This window comes from Fukomys damarensis, unplaced genomic scaffold (assembly GCF_012274545.1).
Source record: "Fukomys damarensis isolate Sample0158 unplaced genomic scaffold, DMR_v1.0_HiC HiC_scaffold_25, whole genome shotgun sequence".
NCBI classification, from domain to species: Eukaryota; Metazoa; Chordata; class Mammalia; order Rodentia; family Bathyergidae; genus Fukomys; species Fukomys damarensis.
The window spans coordinates 18652694-18677542 of NW_022900937.1; the positions used below are offsets into that span (position 1 = coordinate 18652694).

The 24849-nt window shown below is 38.2% G+C and overlaps 2 protein-coding genes across 4 annotated transcripts in view; both read left to right on the top strand.

The window, feature by feature from the left end:
* Window position 1: 1 nt before the first annotated feature.
* Window positions 2-4951, top strand: CUNH15orf61 (chromosome unknown C15orf61 homolog; the record flags this gene model as incomplete). Its single annotated transcript, XM_010643320.1, has 2 exons — window positions 2-185; window positions 4440-4951. Coding segments are annotated over 2 exons (312 nt in total), but the record flags the coding sequence as incomplete, so codon positions are not given.
* A 15174-nt stretch (window positions 4952-20125) lies between these two features.
* Map2k5 (mitogen-activated protein kinase kinase 5) overlaps window positions 20126-24849 on the top strand; it is a 243336-nt gene continuing 238612 nt past the window's right edge. Inside the window, exon 1 of one of the 3 annotated variants that reach the window (XM_010643300.3) lies at window positions 20126-21028. In XM_010643300.3, the coding sequence (XP_010641602.1) occupies window positions 20894-21028 (135 nt within the window). In that variant the 5' untranslated portion in view covers window positions 20126-20893. The remainder of the gene's footprint in view (window positions 21029-24849) is intronic. The other 2 variants (XM_010643297.3, XM_033755996.1) reach the window with 2 other exon arrangements.

Here is a 24849-nt window from a genome sequence, read left to right on the forward strand (position 1 = left end):
CTACCGCGCCGTCCTCAACGACCAGTTCGGCCTCTCGCACTTCAACTGGCCGGTGCAGGGCTCCAACTACCAGGTCCTGCGCACCGGCTGCTTTCCCTTCATCAAGTACCACTGTTCCAGGGCGCCCTGGCAGGACCTGACCGCGCAGAACCGCTTCTTCACGGCTCTCAAGGTCGTCAACCTCGGTGAGTGGGGCGGCCGCTGGCCTGACCCGGCGACACGCGTCCCGCCGAGGGCGCCCCACTGTGCACAAGCACTGACGACAAGGATCGCGCCCAGGCCCGAGGCCCATCGAGGTCAGGGCCAGGGCGCAGGGACCCTGGAGTATACCGTGGGATCTGTGACGCTGCCCGGTCCCACCCCGGACTGGTCGCTGGCTCAGGTCCTTTGTGTCCCCGGGAGTAGCTAGTCCAGCTACTCATCTCCATAGCAAAGTGGACGTGTCCCCAGGACCACTCTCATCCATCACCCTTAGGGAGAGGACAGGCCACCCTCCTTCCTGCCATGTCCCTGGGAAGACAACCCCTACAGACACCCGCGCGCTCTGGGCAGTAAGGAGGGTGTCAGGAAACGTCCCTGTGCTGGCCAAAGTGGCTCTGAAGCCAAGAAGTAACTCAGGGCATATTACAGGATTTGTCCCCGCAAACATCACAGTGTGGGTGCGTTGTGACATGACAAAGCAAAAAACAAACAAACAAAAAAACTGGAAAGTACTTTTTAAGTTCCTTTGTTTTATTTACATGAAATCCCAACAAGTTCGCTTTACTAAAAGCACTAAAGGTTTTCCACCAGGTATATTAGCTTCCTTGGGTGCTAGGCCTATGAAGTATTTAAAAAGATTCTCCCCTATTAACCTTTATATGTATTTTCTGGAAATATTCTAATTCCCATGAGTACTCGCTGAATGTTTATTTTCTTTTGACAGAAGATACAGAAACATAGACACGATGTTTTATAAGTCAGAGTATAAGGCCTCAAGATGTTTTGGACCTATTAACAGCTTACAGAAAAATCTAGATTTCAGTAATTCACAATCTAGACCTGGGCGCTGAACCATATTATCCAACCACTTAGAGCCAGAATTAAAACTAAATCAGTCGTGTATAGCTGTACTAGTATCATATGATCTGATAACCCATTAAATTTAAATATGGCACATGTATTTTTGCCTAACTCACATATGTCACTTAAGGGTTTTTGAGCTGTGGTTCCCACTGGGACTGTCCTGGGCTCAATCCAATAAGGAGAAAATTATTTAGCAATGTGTAATCCTTTTTGAAATGGCCTTATGTACTACACAAAGTAAGGCCACTAATTTTAGGGGTTTCTATGAAGTTGAAGGATGAGGTGATTTTGAGAACTCAATTCAAAATTATTTGGAAAGACTGAAGTGATGACTGAATTGCAGAAGAATTAATTTGTGCTAGCACTCTCAGAATTGGAAGAAATCATTCTTTCCCAAATGTAGAGTAATAGATTAGGAGGAAAAGTGTAAGAGGAGCTTGTAGGTAAACCATGCATTGAAAGACCTTTTTTAAAAAGTCACAATTTAGAACTTAACATTTTGTTGAAGGTCAGTTTAATGATTACGGATTTCTCTTAAATACAGATGTTAAGACATCCCCCAAAAGTAGGATACTCAACATTTCCCACACAGAAAAATAAAACCTTTTGAGAAAGAAAACACAATTCTATCCTTGGTTGTTTTTTATGTGGAAGACTGAGGAATGGTTTGTATGGTCTTGGAAATTTTAAAAAATCTTACTTAAATGGAATTAAGAGTTTAAGTTAAGCAAAGGAAAACCCTTTGCTTGTGCGTGCTTTAATATAAATTGTCTTATACTGATAAAGGGATTTTTTTTTCCTGGACTTTTTAAAGGCTGTTGTATTCACTAGTTTGGTAAGGTTTATTTTTTATTTTTCCTAACGGAAGGGAATGTGAATTTGATAATAACATCCTTTTCTATTCTGTGATGTAAAATGGATCATGAAGTTCATAGTCTATGAATAAGAATAGTAAGGATTTTATTCCTCTTTTTCAAATTACTAATTATCAGAGTAATTCATTTTTCCATTTTATAAATAATAAAGATTTCCGTTAACCCATTTGTTCTTTTTCTCCTTCACTTTCCCTTCCATGAGAGCTGAGATTTTACTGATGGTTTATCAGTTTAAGTATCTTGCTGGGAAATAGATTGAGATTTAAGAAAAGCAATGTACCATTGGAATGAATGGGTAATCGGAGACTTACTACAAAGTTCCAATTTTTTTAAGTGCTTAATTTGACAGTGGCTTACCTACTGTTCAGTTGGCTCAAAATGAATTATTATGCAAAGAATTTTCCATTTCATTTTGATATTATGTTTCAGATAGTGTGGGAAATTTTTAATTTTTCATGGAATCTTAAAGACTTTAAAGCATATGTTGTACATATAAACAAAGAATATTTTTATATATAAATTACAGAGTTATAGAGCAAATCTTCCCAGTTAGTGTTATTAGTCTGACTGCACTGCAGAAATATATGGCAGGAAAAAAGATTGAATTTCTGACTTCCTTATCACAACTCCATCTCCTGTCAAATAGCATTATTGAAAATGGTTCCTAGTTGTTCCTGAATGAGAGATTATATAGTTATTATTAAACTAATAATCTTTAATCAGTCTACCATTTTAGCTAAAAACATTACCTAAACATTTGTGTGATGTTTTCACAAGTATGAATCTCTTAAAGTAGTGATATTTTAATTTAAAACTGTGATAAATATTATAAAATATACAAAGTTCCCATTGTCACCAGCCATTTCTTAAATTTATATCCTTGCTTTAATTTTAAAGGCACATTTTACGTATTTTACTCTCAGTATATTTAGAAAATTAATAATTGCTTCTAGAGTCTATTTTTCTCTTCCTCACTCCATTGATTTTTCATTTTTTGGAGCTGTGATATGGCATTTTGAATTTTAATTTCAACTGGTCCCTATACTTCTTCCTCACTTCTGCCTATCTTGTTTATGTTCTTCTGTCTACTACCCATCCTCACACCCGTACCTTTTTATTTTTTGAATGAACGATTCATAAGTAGCTTTATTATTGCCATTTTTGTGGATTTTTTTGTGACATCCTCTTGAGGCACTTAGAGATTCTTTGAGGCATTATCAGAGCAAGCAAACAAGGCAAAATACTATGAAGGAGTTCTAGGGAAGCTTGAGATAATAAACTGACCCAGTGTATTCCTAAAAATAGAAAAGTGCCAACCTGAATGGACATGTTTTCACTCCTTCTTGTTGCCAGCTACTGATGCTTCTGATTAATCTCTGGCATCACAATGACTAGAGTACAGCTTCAGGAGAAATAAGCACAAACTAGTCCAGCACACTTACCACACTCAGAAAGAGCATGACACAGTTAATACATTCTTGTAGAAAAATAAGAGAAAAACTTAGCAACGTGATCAGTCCTGAACATGTGTTGATTTCCCTGTTAACTAGAAAGAGTAATTTTCCAGATGTGCAGCTATCCTTTTAAATTGTCTCTTTCTGCCCTTTTCCACGCGGGAGCTATAAAGTTAATACTTATGTAGAGTATACGATATTTGTTATTAACTCATGCACCTGTGGTTTTATGCATGTTTTTGTTTGTTAATAGTCATTGATTTTAAATAAGAGCATTAAGAAAGATGGAATTATGAAAGTTTGTTTTGTGTCCAACATAGAATCATATGTGTATGAGTGCTTAATCCATATCTCTTGGTAGTATTGTGTTTGGTTTCATGTATGACAAGTGACTGTCAAATAAGGAAGCAAAATCTTACCAAAACCATGTCTTAGAGTCTACTATATACCTATTCCAAATAGGTTGGAACAAGATAGTATTCAGTTCAGTTGTAAAAATACAAATACATTAGTATTAGAAAGAAAATACATTGCTTTCTTATGCCTGTTACATTGAAATCGTCTTTGAAATAAGGTTTGTCTTATTGAAGACAGCTATTTGACCTAATTTCTTTATAAATTACTTTAAAATTACTAAAAATTACTTTAGCCATCAGTTGTTACTATCTAGCTTAAAGGACAGTAAAGTTGACCTAGTAATTCTAGCTCAAAGCTAATAATCACGAGTGTTTACGACTAAATTAATGATATTCTTTTCCATTTGCTTATCTGTGAAAAGAATATAGAATTACTTCAAGAAAATGAATTAGGGAAGTGCTTTGAATTAATATTTGTATCAGCCTTATCTGTATAGTTTTAAAAATTTCTAAGCCCACATATGAATAATTGTTCTTAAATAATCATTGTCAGTATTGTTCTATTTTTATATTGTTATAACTTGTTAACAGTCCTGGAGATTGTTACATGATTAGGAGCATGACAAATACATGGGCACATGATTAATAAGTATTGATGTTCACAAATAACATATCCATTTGTTTTCTAGGTATTCCAACTTTATTATATGGAATTGGCTCCTGGTTATTTGCCAGAGTCACAGAGACTGTGCATACCAGTTATGGACCAATAACAATTTATTTCCTAAATAAAGAAGATGAAGGTGCCATGTATTGAAAGTATGCATTAGAGAATACAAACACAGTATCAGTGGATTTTCTCTTGTATGTGCAATATTTATTTTTGATCCTTTGAAATAAAACTTTTACAAACACTTTTTTCTTTCTGTGGTGTCTAGTTCTTCAAGATGAATCATTGCCCTCAAGCGGCAAAGCTTTTCAGATGTTGTTATATATTGCATTCTCTGTTTAGCTAATGGGAACTAGAAACACATGAAGCCTCACACCAGTGTTTCCCTAGAACAAGGTTAAACTACAGATAAAAATGACTCTTATGTATATAGATTGTGTAGTTAGGCACCAACAATTTAACTTGACTCTACAGAAAAAATACAGAGGCCCACAAAAAGAAGAGGAAGAAAATCTTTTACATTATTAGGTCAGGGGGAAAAATAAAGGATAAGACTGTATATGGTGTATATGGTGGAGATAATATTATTGGCAAATCCAAAAATTGATGAGAATCTAATTGCAATGTGAAATCTAAATTATTCAGCTGCCAGGATTTTGCATGGAAATATTTTAAATCTCTTGTCCCATTTATCTGGAGAAGAGGGTTGGGATAAAATGCTGAAACTTCTTGTTGCTTAGAGAAACTAATACCATAGTATTTTTAAATGTAATAACAACTCTAGTTAATGTAAGTGCAACAAGGTGAATGAAATTAAGACCTACTAAAAGTTAAAATAGCATGCCAATAAAGCTGTAGAAAGACCCAGAAAAATAAATTTGGCAACTGTTTATAAAAGCAATTAACTGAAATTGTACATATCCATAGCCTTATTGGCAACGGGGAGTAGGCTGAAATTTTAAAGACTTGATGGCACTTTTGCATTAGAATTTTATTAAGTTAATTGCATTTTTGAAAGCAAAGTCATTTAAAAAATTTATCCTTGGGGATAGTCACAAAATACCCAGACGAATGGTAAATTTCAGAAATTTGGAGTAATTTAGGGAGAACTAAGTAGAACTATTTAATTTCTAAACCAATGGGTGTTTAAGATTTATGATTGCTCCTATAATTACAAACATACATTATATATCATTTTATGTTAATGTGTTGCTGATACTCTGCTACATTTACACATTTTTGTAGGAAGATATTTTATAAAATTGAATATAATGCCTGTTAAGTGAGTAGAGAAAGCAGAAGCAATTGAGGTGAAAGCACTAAAATAATGAACTAATACTAACTGGCTTCTACAAAAGTAGTTATTTAAAATGCGCTACAGAGAGTGAACTGTTTTCAAATATATGTAGTGTTCACTTGTTTAAAAGCAATTCTAAATAACAATTTAATCAAAGGAGTACGTATGCCAATATATTTAGTCCAGAAAAATATACTTGACACCAGTTAAATGAATGGCTTATACAAAGGAGATAATGTTACATTAAGCTTCATTAATAATAAAACTGTCTATTAGCATTTTGCAAGGAAAGCTAGAACTGATTCCCTCTGTAATGGACAAAGTTAAATAACTATAGCTCATAAGTTTTAAGTCAAATACTGCTCATTCATTGCTGCTGATCTTGTCAATACTTGCTGTAAAGGTTTGGTCCCAACACAAGGTTGGTAAAATGGTTTTTAATTACCAGACTATAAATGCACCTTTTCAGTAGAGTTGTACCTCTTTTCACACTGGCCTGTTTGATTTCTGATAATTTGTACTGCTGACTCTGCTTACCTGTTTTTCAATAGCTACAGTCAGTGTGACTTCTTGTCCATATGGTGATAGGTAAGTCTCCTTGGAGAACATCTTTGACAAACTACCCTATTGATCTCTGTAATTCTTTGCTGCCTGCAGCATTAAATAGATCCTTAATTTCTTATCTGGTGTGCTCACTGTGTAACAATTAAGCAAATGTAGTATTTTCTTGTATTACATGAAAATCAATAGACCTTATGCTCTTATGGAGTTGATCACGGTGAAGGATGAACTGAATGATAGTTAAGGGCATAGTTCAAAAATTAAAGTATCATTCATTGGATTTAGTAAGTCTTGTAGTGAACCTTTTAGTATGAAAATTGCTTCCCACTGAACAGTAAAGGTTTCAATTGCTTTAAAGTTGCATATTCCATAGAAGCGTAGTCTAAAAGGGATAAAGTATGAATGCTGAGATCCAGGAGGTTAAGTGTATTTTTAGTGTCAGAGCTATCTTTTGACCTATGGCTAATTATTTCTTTTGTGTCTTGGCTTTTCCATCTGTAATCTGAGAACAAAGCAAGACACCTTTCTACCTTAAAAGAAAAGGTAACATGATTATGCTTGTAAGCACAAGAGTTTTATTTCAGTAAAAGATCTATTTTTGAAATCCACATTTCTATGTTCCTTGTATTTGTATTTATAAAGGACTTTGTCAATAAAAGAATTTCAAAAGCGGTGCAAAAGGAAGACAAATTGAAAGCAGTTTGTGTGCTTCTGTGCCAGTGCCTGGTGACCTAAGGTGGCATGGTGGCGGGGGTCGGGCTGGAGTGAGCCCTCCTTTCTGGATACCAGGAGTCTCTTGGTTAGTGAAACCATTAATTCACATTTGCTGCCTATATTTAAATGGGCTCTTTGTCTTTAAAATAATCTAGACAAAACTTTTTTTTAATGAAGATGTGTTTTAGTACAAAACATTGCATCTCTTGTTATTTCTATTCAAATCAATTATCAAGTATTCGGAGAAAATTCCTAGATTCTCTGTAGGTTGTAAACCACTATAAAGACACAGTAACACAATTGAGAGTACGAAAGTGACTGCTAATATAAAAGCCCTGATTGTTCAGTGATGGTGTCCTAACATACCAAATTGTACAAATAGTTAAAATTTCTTTCATTACACATATTTGACCATTAATGTTTTACTGTTAAGTTAAAATTTTTTTTAAATAATTAAAGGCCATATCTATTTTAAGTTCATTTTATTTCATGTTATTTCCAGTTATGTCCACCCAAAACTGTAAGCACAGAACATCTATAATTATTCACAAAATGTTTCTTTGATCTATTAAAAGAATGAAAGATTCCTGAATGAATGGGGTGGCATCAAAGGTAAGGATCTTGATTTCACTTTGCTTAAAAGCAAATGCAGATAACAGAAACCTTATCCTAAAGCTGTAGATCAGGTGTCTTCTTTTTTTTCAGCACTTAGCATTGAGAGTAATGATGTTTGGAAGCTTCTTAACCTAAACAAGTACTTAGCATTACATCTCACCAGGGTCAACAGTGTAGGGTATCAGAGTTAAACTGTGTTACTGTAAATTAATGGAAAATGTAACTGCACTTTGCTGAAAGATCAATGTCCAATAAAGGCTGCACAATCAAATCTTGTTGCAATGATTGAGGTCTTTAATTGCCTTTCAAAGATAAGGTGGTAATCAACACAGCTTTAACTGATCTTTTTTACTAGTTCAATTACATGCTAATGACTAGTGCCAAGTCAGAATCTTTAAGTACTTATATTTATTAAATCTTATGTTAGTAATGAAAAATTACTTAAGCTACATAATCAATAGAACACAAATCTTCATTATTATATTTCACTTGCATTACTAGTATATGTGCTCTACAAATGTTTCATGAGAGCTCTCCTGACAATAAGTTACTTAGTAGTGACCACAGTCTACAGATTATTTTCCTAACATAAATTGGAGCTCAGATGTTGATTTTTTTATTTTAATAAAGATGTAGCTAAAATATTGTAGTTTCTCCGAAAACATATTTGGCCATCCAACCACCCAGGGTTCTAGCCTTCTAATGAAAGTACTAATACAACTGGAATGAAATAAATGTAGGGTATTTTTATGAAGTTTATTTCCAAATATTCCATTAGCTTTTTAGTAAACAAAGTGACCCCACCAAAAGCCTACAGTAGTCTCATAGTTTGGGAAATGGTAAAAGAAAGTATAGGTGAGTTGAATATTAAAATAAAAGATGTCTGTGCTTTGAAGAATGTGATCAAGGACATAGATAATCCTGCAGAATGGGAGAAAATATTCACAAATCATTTATCTGGTAAGAGGATTATATCTAGCATATATAAAGTAGTTAAGAAAACTCAACAACCCTATTGAAAATGGTTTTGAAAAGACTATTCGAGGAAGACATATAAATCACTAACTCATGAGAAGATACTCACCATCATTAGGGAAATGAAAAATCAAAACTACAGTGAGATACCACTTCATATCCACTAGGATGGCTACAACCAAAAAGATAAGTGTGCATAAGGGTGTAGAGAAATTAGAACCTTCATACATTGCTAATGGAAATGTGAAATAGGTGCAGTTGCTTTGAGAAAGTTTAGCAATTCCTCAATTTTTTGTTTCATTTTTTTCTTTTTATTGAGTATTGGTACATTTTAGGTATACAGTACAGTTACATTCATTATTGGGATCTTGTACCTTTACATGACAGGACAATTCCTCAATTTTTTGTTTCATTTTTTTCTTTTTATTGAGTATTGGTACATTTTAGGTATACAGTACAGTTACATTCATTATTGGGATCTTGTACCTTTACATGACAGGACAATTCCTCAATTTTAAACAGGGAGTTACCATAACAGGTAGGATGTCTACTCCTAGCTATACACCCTATAAAACTAAGATTATGTCTGTATAAAAACTTGTACATGAATATTCATACCAGTATTATTCATACTAGCAAAAACGTAGAAATGACAAATATTTGTCAATTGATAAGCAGAGAAAGTGTCACAGTCACACCATGGGATGTTAATAGCCAAAAATAAAAGGAATGAAGTACTGACACACGGTACAGCATCGATACAAAACTTGAAAACATTAAGTAGAAGAAGCCTATCATAAAAGACCACATATTGTATGATTCCATTCATAGTAAACAAAATATCCACAATCAGAAAATTCCTCTATAGAGACCAAAGTAGGAGAGCAGTTGCCAGGGACTGGAGAGGTGGGGAGAAAATGGGGAGTGACTGCTGATGAGTGACAGATTTAGGGGTGGCGAAACTTCTAAAATTGTGATGGTAGCAAAATTCTGTGACTATACACAAACTACTGAATTGTACACTTTAAGTGAAAGAGCCATATAGCATATGAAGAATATCTCCATAAAGTTGTTAAAATATATGAGGGGAAAGGGAATGCGCAATTCATGTTTCATCAGTACAATTTTAGTTTTGAAAGATGAAAAACATTCTATAGATGGATGGTATTGAGGGTTACATAATATTAATGTGCTTAATACTACTGAACTGTAGGCTTAAAAGTAGTTAAGATGGTAAATATGTGTATTTTACCAGAATTTAATTTTAAACTAGGCACGGGGGCATACGCCTGTTAATTCCAGCTACTCAGAAAGCTGAGGCAGGACAATCATAAGTTCAAAGCCAGACTGGCAGTTTAGCAAGATCGTGACTCAAAGTAAAATAGAGCTAGGGATGTAGTTCAGTGGTTGAGTGCTTGCCTAACATATAAGAGACCCTGGGTTTAATCCCCAGTACCGCCACAATAGTTTTTAAAAATTAGTGAAGGAGTCAACTATGATAAAATAGATTTAATTGGATGATTCACATAACATATAATTTGAGTTTAGGGGCTAGACATATAGCTCAGTGGTAGAGCACATACCTAACATACGTGAGATCCTAGGTTTGGTCTCCAGTACCAAAACAAAAAACAAAAAAAAACCATAACAATTCAGAAAGCAGTTCACATTAACACAGTTAAATCATTAATTTACCACTTTTTATATGTTACAGTCTTAGAATTTTAAAAATTTTAGTTATGAAACCTAGTTTAAAATTAATTAAAATAAAATCTCATTTGGTATCATTTGTAGTAGCATTAAGAAAATGATATATTTGGGTTGAGATGATTTAAAATGATACCAAAGTAAAACATGTAGTGTTAGTAAATGAACATATCCTTTCTTAGATCCTAGTTGCTGAATAAAGAATATCAGTTACTACTAGTATGAAGTTTTATATAGTATTGCTTATAGCTATTTTAGTTGCACTTATATCATTTTAAATACAGTTTATGAACATTGTACTATTCCATTATATTATTAATTTATCTTCAGTGATATTTATAGTATCAATTTAAAAGCTGTAAAACTTCATGAAAAGTAGCTTAAACACAAAGATTTTGATAAACAAAAGCTTTCCATTTTTAAAAGGGAATTATAGAAATTGTACTACTTAAAGGTTTGAATTTTTTGTTATTGTTGATAGAATTATGAACCTTATAAACTCAGTATCTTTTAGTTAACCTAAATGCATAAATCTGTTTGAATTCATCTTATGAAAAGAGATATGTCATTAGATATATGATCATTATATGCTTTAGTGATTCATGGACCTTGTTATATACATGCTTTGTAATGTATGAATTATTTAGTAAGAAAAATCACAATAATTTTGTTGTTACTCAAAAATTTATGGGTTGGCAGAAACAATTATGCAGCCCCTGAAGCTGGTATGTTAAGGTAGCATCATTAACACCACCTAGTATGATTTTTTTAGTAGTTACTTGACATAACCTTTACTGCTTCTGCTAGAATATATCAGTAATTTTATAACCATCTGTCAGTAAACAGAATGTTGAATTTATTAACCACAGCGATTCATCTTACTGTATTTTTATACTAGTACATAACTTAAAATCAGACATAAAAAGATGCCTACTCAAACCCTAAAAGAATAAAAATATACAAAAGAAAAATTAATACTCCAGCAAATAGACATAAACATTAAATTCCATTTAATGAAAGTGAATATTTTTACTTCAAAATGTAGATGTTTAAGAATCGGATGGAAATAATTTATAAGCATAAGAGATTATCTTGAAACCTTTTTTACATACTGTACATGGCCTTTATTGTAAGGAAGAGCAAAGTTTTTACTTTCTCATGCTTTCAAATCTTCAAATTTATAAAATGGAGGGATAAAGAATTTGAAAGTTTGAGTAAGAATTTAGGCTGGGCATGTGGCTAGGAGGGTAGAGTGCTTGGCTAGCATGCACTAGGCTCTGGATTCGACCTCTATCATAAAAAAGAAAACAAATCTAAATTGTGTCACTTACTTTTGGATCACCTTTAAAACTCCAAAGCCACTCCTGCATCCATCCATCCAACAACTGCCTTTACGCTGACAATGTTGGAGGCAAATTTTAGTATTTTTACCTGTCAACAAAATCTAGCAGTTCTGATTCTACATGTAGGGTCAGTGCAAGCCAGATTGAAAAAAACTGCTGTTGTACGCAACTGGATGGGAATCATTTGTTACTAGTTTTTGTTTCCAACACTTGTCATATAACAAATGCTCTATGTCAAATAAATATGTGATCCAAAATTTAAAAGAAAATTTGCCTTTGTCATTAATGGCTTTAAAAAAAACGGACACTTCAGTTGAAAATCATATGAAGTTTTTACAAGAACAGCAATAAATTTTGACATATTATCTCAGATATAATGAATTAACTATGTATTCTGAAAAATACAGCATTGAAATCTTATTGCAGTAGCCTATTGGGGTATTTTGAAAGGTGCCATCTTTGCCCATAATCCCACCACTTGGGAGGCTAAGGCTGGAGAACCAGAAATTCATGGCAACTTAGTCTAGGCAACCTAGCAAGACTCTCAAAATAAAATACAAAAAAGGACTGGGATATAGGTCAATGGTAAGAGTGCCCCTGGCTTTGACCCCCAGTACCACTAAAAAAGAGAAAAAATGCCATTAAATGTCTCAAATCTCATATCACATGAATTTCTTTGTGTGATACTAGGGATTGAGCCCAAGCAGCACTGAATTATACTCCCAACCCTTTTTAAAATTTTTATTTGATATAGAGCCTTGCTAAATTGCAAGAATTGGATGGCACTGAACTTGCAACACTCCTGTCATAGCTTCTCAAGTAGCTGGGATTACTGGCACGTGCCACTATGCCTGATCAGCAAGTGTTATTTTTAAGTCAAATTTAGGTGATGTGCAAAAATAAATGAAGTGCAATTTTAAACAGAGAGCACTGGGACCGTTACACTTACTCTTTTTAAACAGAACTGGAAACAATGTGTTAGTGCTAAGATGCAAGAAGAATGTTTTATTTAATTTATTTATTTATTTATTTTTAAGAAAAATGCTTTAATTGCATCTTTAAAACATGGAAGGGTCACCTCATGAGGCAGGGCCCTCTGTGTTTACAGGATACATGACAGTTCCTTAAAAAAATGACAGAATTCCAGCGTTAAGTCAACAGATTACATTAGATTTGTTTTGTTTTGTTTTGAGCAAGGATCGAACTCAGGACCTCATGCTTGCCAGGCAGGTTCTGTGCCACTGAGCTACAGCCCTGGCCCTAAATTAGTAATTTTTAAAGTTCTCTTTAACTCTAAACTTTATCATTCTTGCACGTCTACATCTAATTCCCAGTCGTACTAATTAGTTTAGTATTTATCCCTTTTCCACTGTATGTATAACATCATGAACCCTGTTTTGAAGAGAAAAGAACTGGTATAGGTTCTTGCTCTACCAATGCTGGTTAATGAAAGAGAAAAAGTTCGGCTTTCTAAGCTTTAGTGTCTTCACATGTACAGTAAGTTTATCAGACACAAAGCAGTTGCTTTGACCAAGTTCTCTAAGAGCTTTATACATATTAACTCAATCCTTCTCTTACAACCTTATGATTCAGACACTATTTTAATGCCTATTTTTCAGCTATAGAAACCAAGACATCTTGCCCAAGGTAACACAAGGTGAGAGTTCTTCCAATGCCCCAAATCTGTCTGCAGAGTCCGTATTCTCAGCCACTACTCTACACGTGTCCTGCGATGCACAGGACACTTCCGTCAATGCAGAAGTGCTTTCATGATGTAAAGAGGCACTCAAAAGTGAGTGATGTACTGCTGCTATCCCACGCTACTGAAGTAATACAGATGTAGCAATGAGAAGAAACAAAGTACAACAGCCTGCTCTGCCTAAAGGAAAAATGTATTATGTAGAAATTAAATCCAGGGGCATTTTAAAGTAATGAATTAATTCATCGCAGAGTATCTAAAACTCACAGTGCCTGACACATAGTGATGTTCTGTGAATATCTTTTGAACTGTCACTTCTACCTCTGCACAAGTGCTGGAATTGTTTGCACTATTTTTTTGTTCTTTCACTTCTGTCAAAACAAAAGAAACAGATAAGCCTGTCAGACTCCTTGGAGTTTGTTCATTTTGTCCATATCTCTTCATAGTCTTCTTTTAAAAAACATAGTAAGCAACATGAAGAAGATGCTTATTTATTATTTTGTTGCTATTGGTATTATAAATATTTTTTTCAATTAAAATTGAGAGGATACTATTGCTGGTGTGTAGAAATCCTACTTTAACATTTTTTTATTTTGAAAAAACTTTAGGGTTTCAAAAGAGTTTCAAAGATAGTACAAAGTATTCTAGTGTACTCTCACCTAAATTCCCCTGCTAGCATCTTACATAACTGCTATAGATATGTCAAAACTAAACACAAAAATCAACACTGATGCATTACTATGAACCAAACTCCAGACCTTACTCAGATTTCACCAATTTTTCCATTAATATCCCTTTCTCTTTTCCATGATCCCATCTAGGACCCCATGTTTCATTTAGTTGCTATGTCTCCTCCTTAAGTCTCTTCTGGTCTGTGACAGGTTCTCAGACTTTTCTTGCTTTTTTGTGACCTTGACAGTTTTGAGGAGTCCTTCTGAGGTATTTTGTGCAATGCTCCTCAGTCTAGATTTGTCTGATGCTTTCCTCGCGATTAGGTTGGGGTGATGGGTTTGGGGGAAAGACGACCACAGAGATCAAGTGCCTTTCTTTTCACATCACTTTAGTGCATTCTAGATGTCAGCATGACTTCCTATTGGTGATGTCAGACTTGATTACTCAGTTAGGATGGGGTCTGTTAGGCTTTTACACAGCAAAGCCGCTTCTTTTGTCTTCTACAATCTATTATCTTCTAAGTTTTCTAAATTAATAAACATATACTGGAGGTTATACGCAAGGACTCACACTGAAAGTGACAAACAGATTTCTTGACCATATGATAGGAGACACTGTTTGCTATAAAATGTGCTGTCAGTCTTGGTTTGGTGGCAGCAGTGGTGGTAACAGGAAGAGGAGCAAGTAATGCCCAAGGCAGGCAGAAAAAGTACATGCAAGTTGAGTTCCTATCACTCAATCCACTTTACTTCGCATTCATTCATTCATTCAACAAATTTGAAAATGCCCACAAGTTAGTCTCTTATGTAGTAGGATTATGGAAGTGAATAGACACACAATTTCCTCCCTTCTTCTGGTGGAGAGACAAATAAATGAGTAAAAGGGGCATTGTTAGCTGGATAGTTAGACATTAGCGGACCTGAAACAAACGAGGGTCCAAAATAGCACGTGTTGCCATTAAGTGAAGAAAGACTTCAGTATATAATAAATTCATAATAATTTGTGCTCACACAGAGCACAACATTTCATGCCTTCTCACTTGAAGGCCTCTCTGTATATATCTACTTTACAATAAATTCTACTTATATTTCTGCATGGCCTACGTGTCTTGGTTGAATTATTTCATTAAGCGTATAAAGAGCCAAGGACCAAGGAAGTGAGGTTCCAGTTCCTTGCTGCATGCATCAGGACCCAGTTTCCAGGGAAATATGTTAAATAGGAGAAATAGTAACAAGAGAAAGGGACTAGGAATCATGCAATCATGCTCACCTTCACGCTTGTGCCAAAGGGTGTATGGATAGGTCTGGAGTTGCAGAAGGCCTCAGGAAGAAGGTGGCATTGGATCCAAGACCTGTGAGGGAAGGAGCCATGCAGTTATCTGGGATAAGAGCAGTCCAAGTAGAGAAAGTAGCAAACACAGAGGCCTTGAGGTGGGATGCCCAATGTGTTCAAGGAACATTGAGAAGGAGGCTGGTGTGAGTGAGGGAGAGTAGCAGAAATTGATGTTCTAAAGTTCAGAAGAGGGGTTGGGGGATAGATCAGTGGTAGAGGCATGCATGTGTGAGGCTCTGGGTCAATGACCAGCACCCAACATCAAGAACAACACAAAGTTCAGAAGAGGTCATTTCGTGGAATGGGTAGATTTTTGTAGGTCAATGAGAAGACTGTGACATTGACTCTCCATAAGGTAGGAAGCCATCTGGAGAGTTTTAACCAAACAAATGAGCTGATCTCACTCTGACAAGGAGGTTGAGAGCAGAATATTTACAGGACAGTCAAGGGTGAAAACAGAAGATAAGGAAGGAACACTCTGGACTAAGGAAGTAGCAGTGGTGATGGGAGGGTTCAGCTTCTGGACTAAGGATTCAAGATGGAGAGCAAGATAATAAGCAATGAAAGAAAACCACTCAGAATTTAGAGTACCAAAATGTAATTTTCCTTATTAAAATTTTTTTTCTTTCTTTTTTTGGTACTGGGGATCGAACTTGTGCTCGTGCTTGCAAGGCAGGCAGCGAAACCGCTGAGCTAAATCCCCCAGCCCCCCAAAAACATTTTAAAACAACACCACCAAAAATGATTTAAAAATCAGCAAAAGGCTTGAAAAGATATTTCTCCAAAGAATATATACAAATGGACAAGCCTATGAAAAGATTCTGAATGCTGGAAATTATTAAATACAAACCAATATCACAATGAATATCACCTCACACCCAATAATTTGACCACAAAACGCAAAACAAGAAAATAACAAGTATTGGTGAAGATGTGGAGAAGCTAGAACACTTAGGCATTTTGAGTGGGAATATAAAATGGTACAGCTATGTCATGTTATGGTGGTTCCTCAAAAAAATTAAACAGAAAATATGATACAGCAATTCTACTCCTGGGACTATATCTGCTCTGGTTTGTATATAAATGCATTCCTCCCACAAGTTCATGTGTTCAAGACTTGCACAGAGGGAAGCAGTACTGGGAAGTGATGGGCCTTTAAGAGGAGGGATTACTTGGAGATCTGTAGGTTACTGGGGAGCTTCCCCTAGAAGGGGATGTTTGGCCCAAGTCTCTCTGGCTTCCTGTATTGAGCAGTAATCCCTTCCTCCCACACAAGAGCCCTCTATTGTAACATTGTCTTCGGTGAGATCCTCACCAGAACAGAGCTGATGCCCGCTAAATGTCCTTGAACCTCCCCAAATTACTGTAAGGTAAATAAACCTCTTCTTTATAAAGTAAGCCTGGCTCAGGTATTTCATTATAGCAATGAAAAACAGGCTAATGCAATATCTAGAAGAATTGAAAGCAAAACAGGATCTGGTTTATTTTACTTTGTTTTCTTTTGGTACTGGAAATCAAACCAGTCTTTGAAAATGTTAAGACACCTTCCACCACTACGCTACACCCTTAGTCCTGGAATAGGATTTTTACACATATATTCATAGTAGCATTGTTCACAGTTGCCGCAAGTGGAAGCAATCCCAGTGTCTACCAAAGGATGAATGGATAAACACAATTCTGTGTGTATATTTAGTTGTCTTATTTCACCCTTGATAAGAAAGGAACTTCTGACACATGCTAGAATGTGGATGCACACTGAAGACACTCTTGTAAGTAAAATAAGCCCGACACAAAAAGACAACTATTGCATCATTCTACTTGTATGATGCATTCAGATTAAACACATAGATATAGAAAAAATGTCAGGGACTAAACGTTTTTACAGTGTTGAAAGGTGAAAAAAGTTACGGAGATTGGTTTTACATCAATGTGAACATACTGGACACTACTGAATGACATACTTTTCAAAGTGATTAGGATGGTATGTTTGATGTTATGTCTATTTTATCGTAAATTTTAAAAATTTGAAACCAGACACTTTGCAGAAGTGTCTCTATTCATTAAGTTTACCAGCAGGTAGGAGACAATATGGGGGAATTTTCCCATTGCCATCACATGGGTGGCCTGCTTTGTTTTTATGGTGAGCCATCATGGTAAGCCTTGACATAGGCCTGGCCATGATTGAACTTTGAGTCACCTCGCCAGCACGGACGTGCTGTCGCCCATAGCAATGGGCTAGTTCAACTGGTGGTCTGACCTGTTGCCTAGCAAATGTAGCCCATAATACTTGTTTTGTAGAACCTTGTGAATTTTCCAGTCTGCTACACCCTGTTTGTATTTTTGGTTTCGGTTTTAGCCTATATATACCCCACGTTGAAAAATAAACGGGGCCTTGCTACGAAGAGAGCATGAGCCTGGAACTAAGTTCGTGAAACTGCTCCCCTGTTCTTCCCTCGGGTTTGGGACCTGCTGGCAGGACCCCGACGTCGCGGCTCGCGACAGTTTTCATGATTCTCTCTGGGGTAATTTTTCTCCTAGCACTTACCACTGTGGGACCTATATTTTACTCATTTTTCTGTTTCTGCCATCAGAATATAATTTTATGGAGAGAGGGATTCTCCATTACATTTCTAAGTTCCTGGTGTTAGATTTTCACCACTGAAACAAAATACCTGAGGTAAACACATTGCAAAGAGGAAAAGTTCATTTTGGTTCATAGCGTCGAAGGTTTCAGTCAATGGCAGCATTGATTTTGGGCCTGGGGTGGGGCAGAACATCAGGGTGGGTAGTGCATTGCAGAAGAAATCTGCTGCCCTTATGGCAGATGGAAACAAGAAAAAAGGAAGGGGTGGGACTCCCAATATCCCCTGCAAGGTCACACTCCCAATGAGATAACTTTTTCCCACTAGGCCTCCTCTCTTAATGGTTTTACCACATCCAACAATGCCACAGATTGGGGACCAAGTCTTCAGCACATGGCCTTTGGGAGACATGTCATATCCAAATTATAATTGCCCTTCAATAAAAAATACAAGTGAGGCCGGGTGTGGTGGTGCACACCTGTAATTCCAGCACTCGGGAGGCTGAGGCAGGAGGATCGCTGTGAGTTCGAGACCAGCCTGGGCTACATAGTGAGTCCCAGGTCAGTCTCAACTACATAGTGAGACTCTGTCTCAAAAAACCAAAAATAAATAAATAAATAAAACCAAAAAAGAAAAAGAAAAAATACAAGTGAGGACAGATTTCCTACCACAGTCTGCTTTATGGCTACAAAGTAACTCAGCCAGTGCTAAGTGACTACCTGACGTTACCTACACTATCAAAAAAGAAAGAAAAAAGCGTACCATGTGCATAAGTTCAATGCTCTTAAATATACCTTGAATCTAGATAACAGAGCTTATTTATGCAGTAAAGATATAAAGTATTTTATCTCAAGATCATTATAAAATTGCCTAGTATTATCTGTGACTGATATATCTTACAATAAGAGTTAAGAGACTTCTGGAATATCCTTGTTCAAACCATCAAAGTTAAGATTTTTTACTCTATGAAGGCTAACTGAAATGTGATTATATTGACTGCAAATATTGAAAAAGAATTATAGTTTTCCATTTGTGTTAGAAAAGCTTCAGAATATGTATGCAAATTTGGCAAATGGAGTTGGTTTTCCCTATGGTACTATGAATAAAAAGGACATTTAAACAAATCATAGGTACATAGAAAATCGCTAGTTTTGTGGTCTATTTTCTCAAATAATGGGAAATGAACTTTCAATAAAAAGTACATCAGGACCTTGGATGAAGGGTTTTTCAGGACTGAAATGCAGGATGGAAGAGGGATTCGTACAATACCTAGAGGATCCGACTAAATGAATTTCTACCTAAACTATTAAGTTACAGCAACTAAAAGGTGATAATTTATCTCCGGCAGTGGTCTTTCAAATTAAATATAAACGAAATTTGGGCAGTGAAAATTATTCAGAAAAAATGATATTATACTAAAAATTATACTAAAAATGATCAACTTTTAGATTTTTTGCTTTCTTACATTAATCAACTTATCTATTCGAGAGGAAAGAGACACTATTCCTCATTGATTTTATGAAAAATTCAAATTCCAAAAGTAAAGCTGATAGGTACACTTTCATTACAAAAAGAGGAAGGCCGAAGCTACATGCTGTCACTTGTAAACAAATTCTGGCATAAGCAACTGCAATTTTTTTTTTTTTTTTTTTTTTTTTTTTTTTTTTGTACAGGGGATAGAACTGAAGTCCTTGCGCTTGCAAGGCAGGCAGCAGAACCACTGAGCTAAATCCCCAGCCCAGCAACTGCAATTTTGAAAATATATGGTCTAGACCTGATTTTTTTGCAACTGTTAAGAGATTACGAGGCTATTCCTGCAGCTGTTCCCAAGCAGTTAAACTCCTTACTGAGTTTCTTTACCATTGCTTTTGACTTGGGGGCTGTATCGTATTTTTAGGGCACTCTTAGGGGACCTCACTAAAAATTCATATGCGTCCTGCTAATGTGCAAGGCAGATGATCCTCCGGACCTCTGACTTGGAATAAGAGGAGAACCTTTCAATTCTTTTAGTTCTTGACTTGCTGCTGTTGAGGCTCAAATCAGCAAGGCTTGACGAAGTGTGGATAAAAGAGAGGCGCAGTCCCCTTTTCGAAGTCAAGCGATACGCAATTTTAAGCCTTTAATTGGCTTTAGGCAGACTCTAACCCTATATTAATTTCGTCCTCTGTTAGATGTTTTCACGTCTCAGCCTTTAACAAGCATCGAGAAAGAGCCTTCGCCTCACTGGGAACCGAGGGTCTGGTGAGCGCGCAGGATTTACGCTCCGCAGCCTTCCGACGGTGCTGCCCGCCCGGAGCTGCCCTCTTCCAACATGGCGCCACAGGAGGCGGGTCCCTCACGTCGGCTCCCGGGGTTCCGGCGCCGGCGCGTTTTGGTTCCGGAGTAACAGTGCGCCCGCCGCCGCCTTCCTCCTCTTCTCGCCGCCACCGCCGCAGCCTGTTCGAGCGGCTTCGGGTAGCGGGGGCTGAGCCCTTAAACTCCGCGCTCTCTGGTTCCCGGGAGGCAGAGGACTTGCTCCCTGGCCCTCCGCCCCGGGTCCCCCTCGGCTTTCTCCGGGTCCGGCAGCCCCAAGGCTCCTTCCTAATAGTCCTGGACCGAGTCCCGTCAGGTCCGGGACCCTCCCCTGGGCCACTACAGAGGGGCGGACACCTGCCGGTGTGTGTGCCCCAGTGGGGTCCTTGCTCGGCAGTCTCCTCGCATCCACACTGACCGCCCAGAGCGTCACGATTCCGTTTGCTCTCTTGTCTAACTCCACAACCTCCAGACCTCTGGTTCCTCCTGGCCCCTGCCAATCTCCAGGGCACCTACCCTGGGAACCCCATCCAACCCCACAGAGCCTGGGCCTGGCTTGTGCCTGCGGGCCCCTTCCTGGGCATCCCTTGCCCTCGCGTCCTCAGTTTTCACCCTCTGCCCTTCTTGTCACCTCTTGGAGCCCCTCCTACCCAGGGGACAGAATGTGAGCCCCTTTTACCTATAATGCTGTGGCTGGCCTTTGGCCCCTACAGCGCCATGGAGAACCAGGTGCTGGTGATTCGCATCAAGATTCCAAATAGTGGCGCGGTGGACTGGACAGTGCACTCCGGGCCTCAGTTACTCTTCAGAGATGTGCTGGTGAGTGGTAATCTCAGTGTCCCAATCCCAGGGAGGGGGACTCAGGATATTGGGTGGCCAGTTCCTTCGCCACTGGTGGCCTAAGCTACTGGTGGTGGCCATTGCTGGCCTTCCTGGGGGTAGATTTTTTCTCTCTCTCTTCAGCCACAGCATTTATCAGTTGCATCCACTGCAACCTGGCAGATCTTCAGGGACCTTGGAAATTAAATGAATCAAATTGAACCTCTGCCCTCAGCAAACTCACAGCCTGGACAGGAACGCACATACATTACCAATTGGGGTAGTAAAAGCTGAGTTTAGAGGAGAGTTTTTCCCAAGTAATCAAGGAATGTCCCTGGCCACATTCCAGCCATGTCTTTCTTCTGAGTTCTCTGAACTTTTTGGCCTGCTGGGAAAGGGAAACCAGGGTAATATTAATGTAAGCATACCTAATGGTCCTTGGTTGTAAGTCAAAAATCTTCCCTAACACCAAGAAAGAAAAAAATGCCGTCTGTTAAACTGTGACAAAAATAGCCTGATTTCAGAGATGTTAAAGTAGAGGGAAAATATGCATCTTAGAATTGATAATGTATTACCTTTAGGATACTGAGAATATATTGCAAATGAAATTATGGAACATTAGAGCTGGATATAATCCTGTAGGCCTTGTTTGGCCCCTGCACCTTTTTTTTGTTTTGTTTTTTCAGGGAATTACTGAGGTAAGGTGAAAGGACTATTTTTCTTAGTGTCTTTTTCCTCATGCTGCAGCTATTTCCTATCTTTCTAGTCTTAGTTTGACTTGTACAGGTTGCACCGTGTCCATTTTATATACTGAATCCAAGAGGCACATTGGAAGAGGCAGACATACGGTAAAACTTACCTGCCAGATAAGAGGGGCCGGAGTGGCAGGTTCTTGGGAAGAAGATTTTATTGTCTTGGATAAAAACTTGATTCCTATAAGTTCATTTTGCGTTGTGGATGTTACTGAACACCCAAGCCATGCAGATTTTCAGAGGCTGCATTGAGCCAGCAGCAGTTTCATGCAGAGTACCATCTTCTCTGCATCTGGAGTTCTCCACACCCTGATACACAGAGATTTTCTTGGTTGGCCCAGGCTCCTTTATCATGGTTCTCTGGGTCTATCTTGATTGGTTCTGATCTTCCAGGCACCCAGATTCCTTTCTTACCACACCCCTGTGAGTACCCTGTGTTCTAGGTAGGTGGAATTACTGTCATTTCTCCCTGGTGCCCAGGCTGTCCCTGCTCTGGCCTTTTCTTCACCTGGCCTTGCTTTCCAAGCCAGGCTTCAGTTGTTTTCTGTGTTTTTTTTTTTTTTTTTTTTTTTTTTTTTTTTTTTTTTTTCTGGTACCAGGGATCGAACTCAGGAACTTGGGCATGCCAGGCTGGCATGGTACCACTAAGCTACATCCCTGGCCTTGTCCTCTGTGTTAGTGTGGGTTATGTGGCCACCTCTGTGTTCTTCAGCCTTGGGTGCACACCCCAGCAAAGCACACATTTGGTCATGATTATTTGCCCATCCATACCCCTGGAAGGTAAGCTTCTGGAGGAGAAGGTTTCTGCTTCCCCTCTGTTTCTGCTGCCTCATAGGACCCCAAAGTATTTAATGAGGAAGCTTAAATAGGATGCTTGCATTATAGTTCTGTGCACAGAGTACTAGGTTGTGAGCCAAGAAATTTGAGTTTCAGTGCCAGTTGTCCTGCTAAATGGGTGAGTCACTCTACCTTTCTGAGCCTCAGTTTTCTTATTTGTAAATTAGGGATGATGATACCTGCCTCAAAGATTTATGGAATCTGATAGTGTGTTTACAACAAGGAAGATGAACTTTCTCTCACTTTATTCATTTGAAAAAATAGAAGGCACTATTTGAAGTAGATCAGTACAGTGTAAAATCACAAACTAGCTAAGCCCAGTGCCACATAACTTTAAACCCAGCTTCTTGGGAGGCTGAAGCAGTAGGTTTGCAAGCTGGAAGCCACCTGGGCAGTTTTGTGATACTGTCTCCAAGTAAAAAGTGCTGGGAGTCAGGCATGGTGGCACATGCCTATAATCCCAGCACGCTGAGAGGCTGAGACAGGAGGATGGCAAGTTCAAGCCTAGCTGTGCAGCTTCACAACTTAGCAAGGCCCTGTCTCAAAATAATGAAAAATAAAAGGGTGATAGATGCAGCTTAGCAGTAGAGTGCTTAGCTAGCATGCAAGGCCCTGAGTTTGATCCCTAGTACCACCATCCCTCTGCCCAATTCCCCCAAAAATCTGGAGCCAGACTGCCGGAGTTTGAGTAGGAAGTTCTACCACTTGGACAAGTGTCTTCTTTGTTTCTTCATCTGTTTTAGAGAAAGATGGAGGGGCATAAAAATAGTGCTTAGAGTTCTGAGGACTGCTGCAGTGGATTCCTGTGAAGTGCTCAGGGCAATCTAGCACCTAGTAAGTGCTCAGGAAGTGTTGCCTCTACCACGCTAGGGGTGTAGGGGCTTGGTTCTGCTTCTTGAGCACCTCCAAGTTGTTCCTGGGTCAAGGCTGCCTGGCTAAAGGAGACACTGCAGTGACAGCCCCCAGTCAGAGCTCGGAGTGCAGGTGTCCGCACATGTCCACTTAGGTGAGTCCAGGGAGGGCCCGACCGAGGTTGTTGTCTCCTGTGTGGCTTGGCAGTGTGCAAGCCTAGATCCCCTGATCTTCTTTCCCACTCCAACTCATCTATTCATCAAGAAAAGGCAAAAACCGACAGAATGTCAGTATCTCTGGCTTGGAGGCTTTAACTTTAAAGCCACAAGAAACCTGGAAGTATCCCCATCCTCTAACCGATGCTTCTCTAACTCCCAGGGGCTACGTTCCCAAGCTACACTCTACTCCCGAGCTACCTTCCCAGTCCTTTTTTATTTCGTATGTTGAGACAATGTCTGGCTAAGAAGCTAAATTGCCTAGGCTGGGTTTAAACTTGTAATCTTCCTGCCTCAGCCTCCTAGAGTGCAAGGATCTTAGACATGTGCCACCATGCCCAGCTCTCATTCCAGTTTTCACTAGGAGGCATGAAACCCTGGAGGGAGAAAGTACCTTGGTAAAGCCACCTAGAGTTTGTGTCGCTGAGTCACACTAACCATCTCTGACCCTCAGTTGAGGGTTTCAGGCATTGCCTTGCCAGGTACCTGGGAGACACTGGGCAGGTCTCAGGACTCTGGGGCCTTGTCTTTTGTCTGAATCTTTGGGGACTGGCTATCATGTGAAAGAGGCCTACCTGGTCTTCAAGGACAGAAACCTTGGAAGTGGCTGTTGTGTCTGTTTTTGAGATTTCTGTTTCTCCTCTTTTCTGTAGAAACCTCTGCAGATGGGTATCCTATCTCTGAGTCCCAGTTCTGGTTTCCCCCTCATCTGCGAAGTTTTTGTATAAACGGAACCTCTGATTTTGTTCTCTTTCTGGTCATGATTTGGTATTGTTGTCTTTAGTTAGCTTTTATCATCCTGGAATTGTTTTATATTGTTGGTCTTTATCTTTGTGACCAGAAAATTCTTTTATAGCATACTTAAAAGGCTCCTGGTATGTTGTAGATGCTTAGTTAGGTTTTTAGTCTGTCAGGTGTTTATTTGATTTATTGAAAGGGAGAAGAAGGAAAGAAGAAATGATCACCATCAAGATATATAAATTTAAACCAGGCATGGTGGTGCACACCTGTAATCCCAGCACTCGGGAGGCTGAGGCAGGAGAATCACTCTGAGTTTGAGACCAGCCTGGGCTACATAGTGAGTTCCAGGTCAGTCTCAACTACATAGTGAGACCCTGTCTCAAAAAAACCAAAAAAAAAAAAAAAGAAAGATATTTAAATTTTG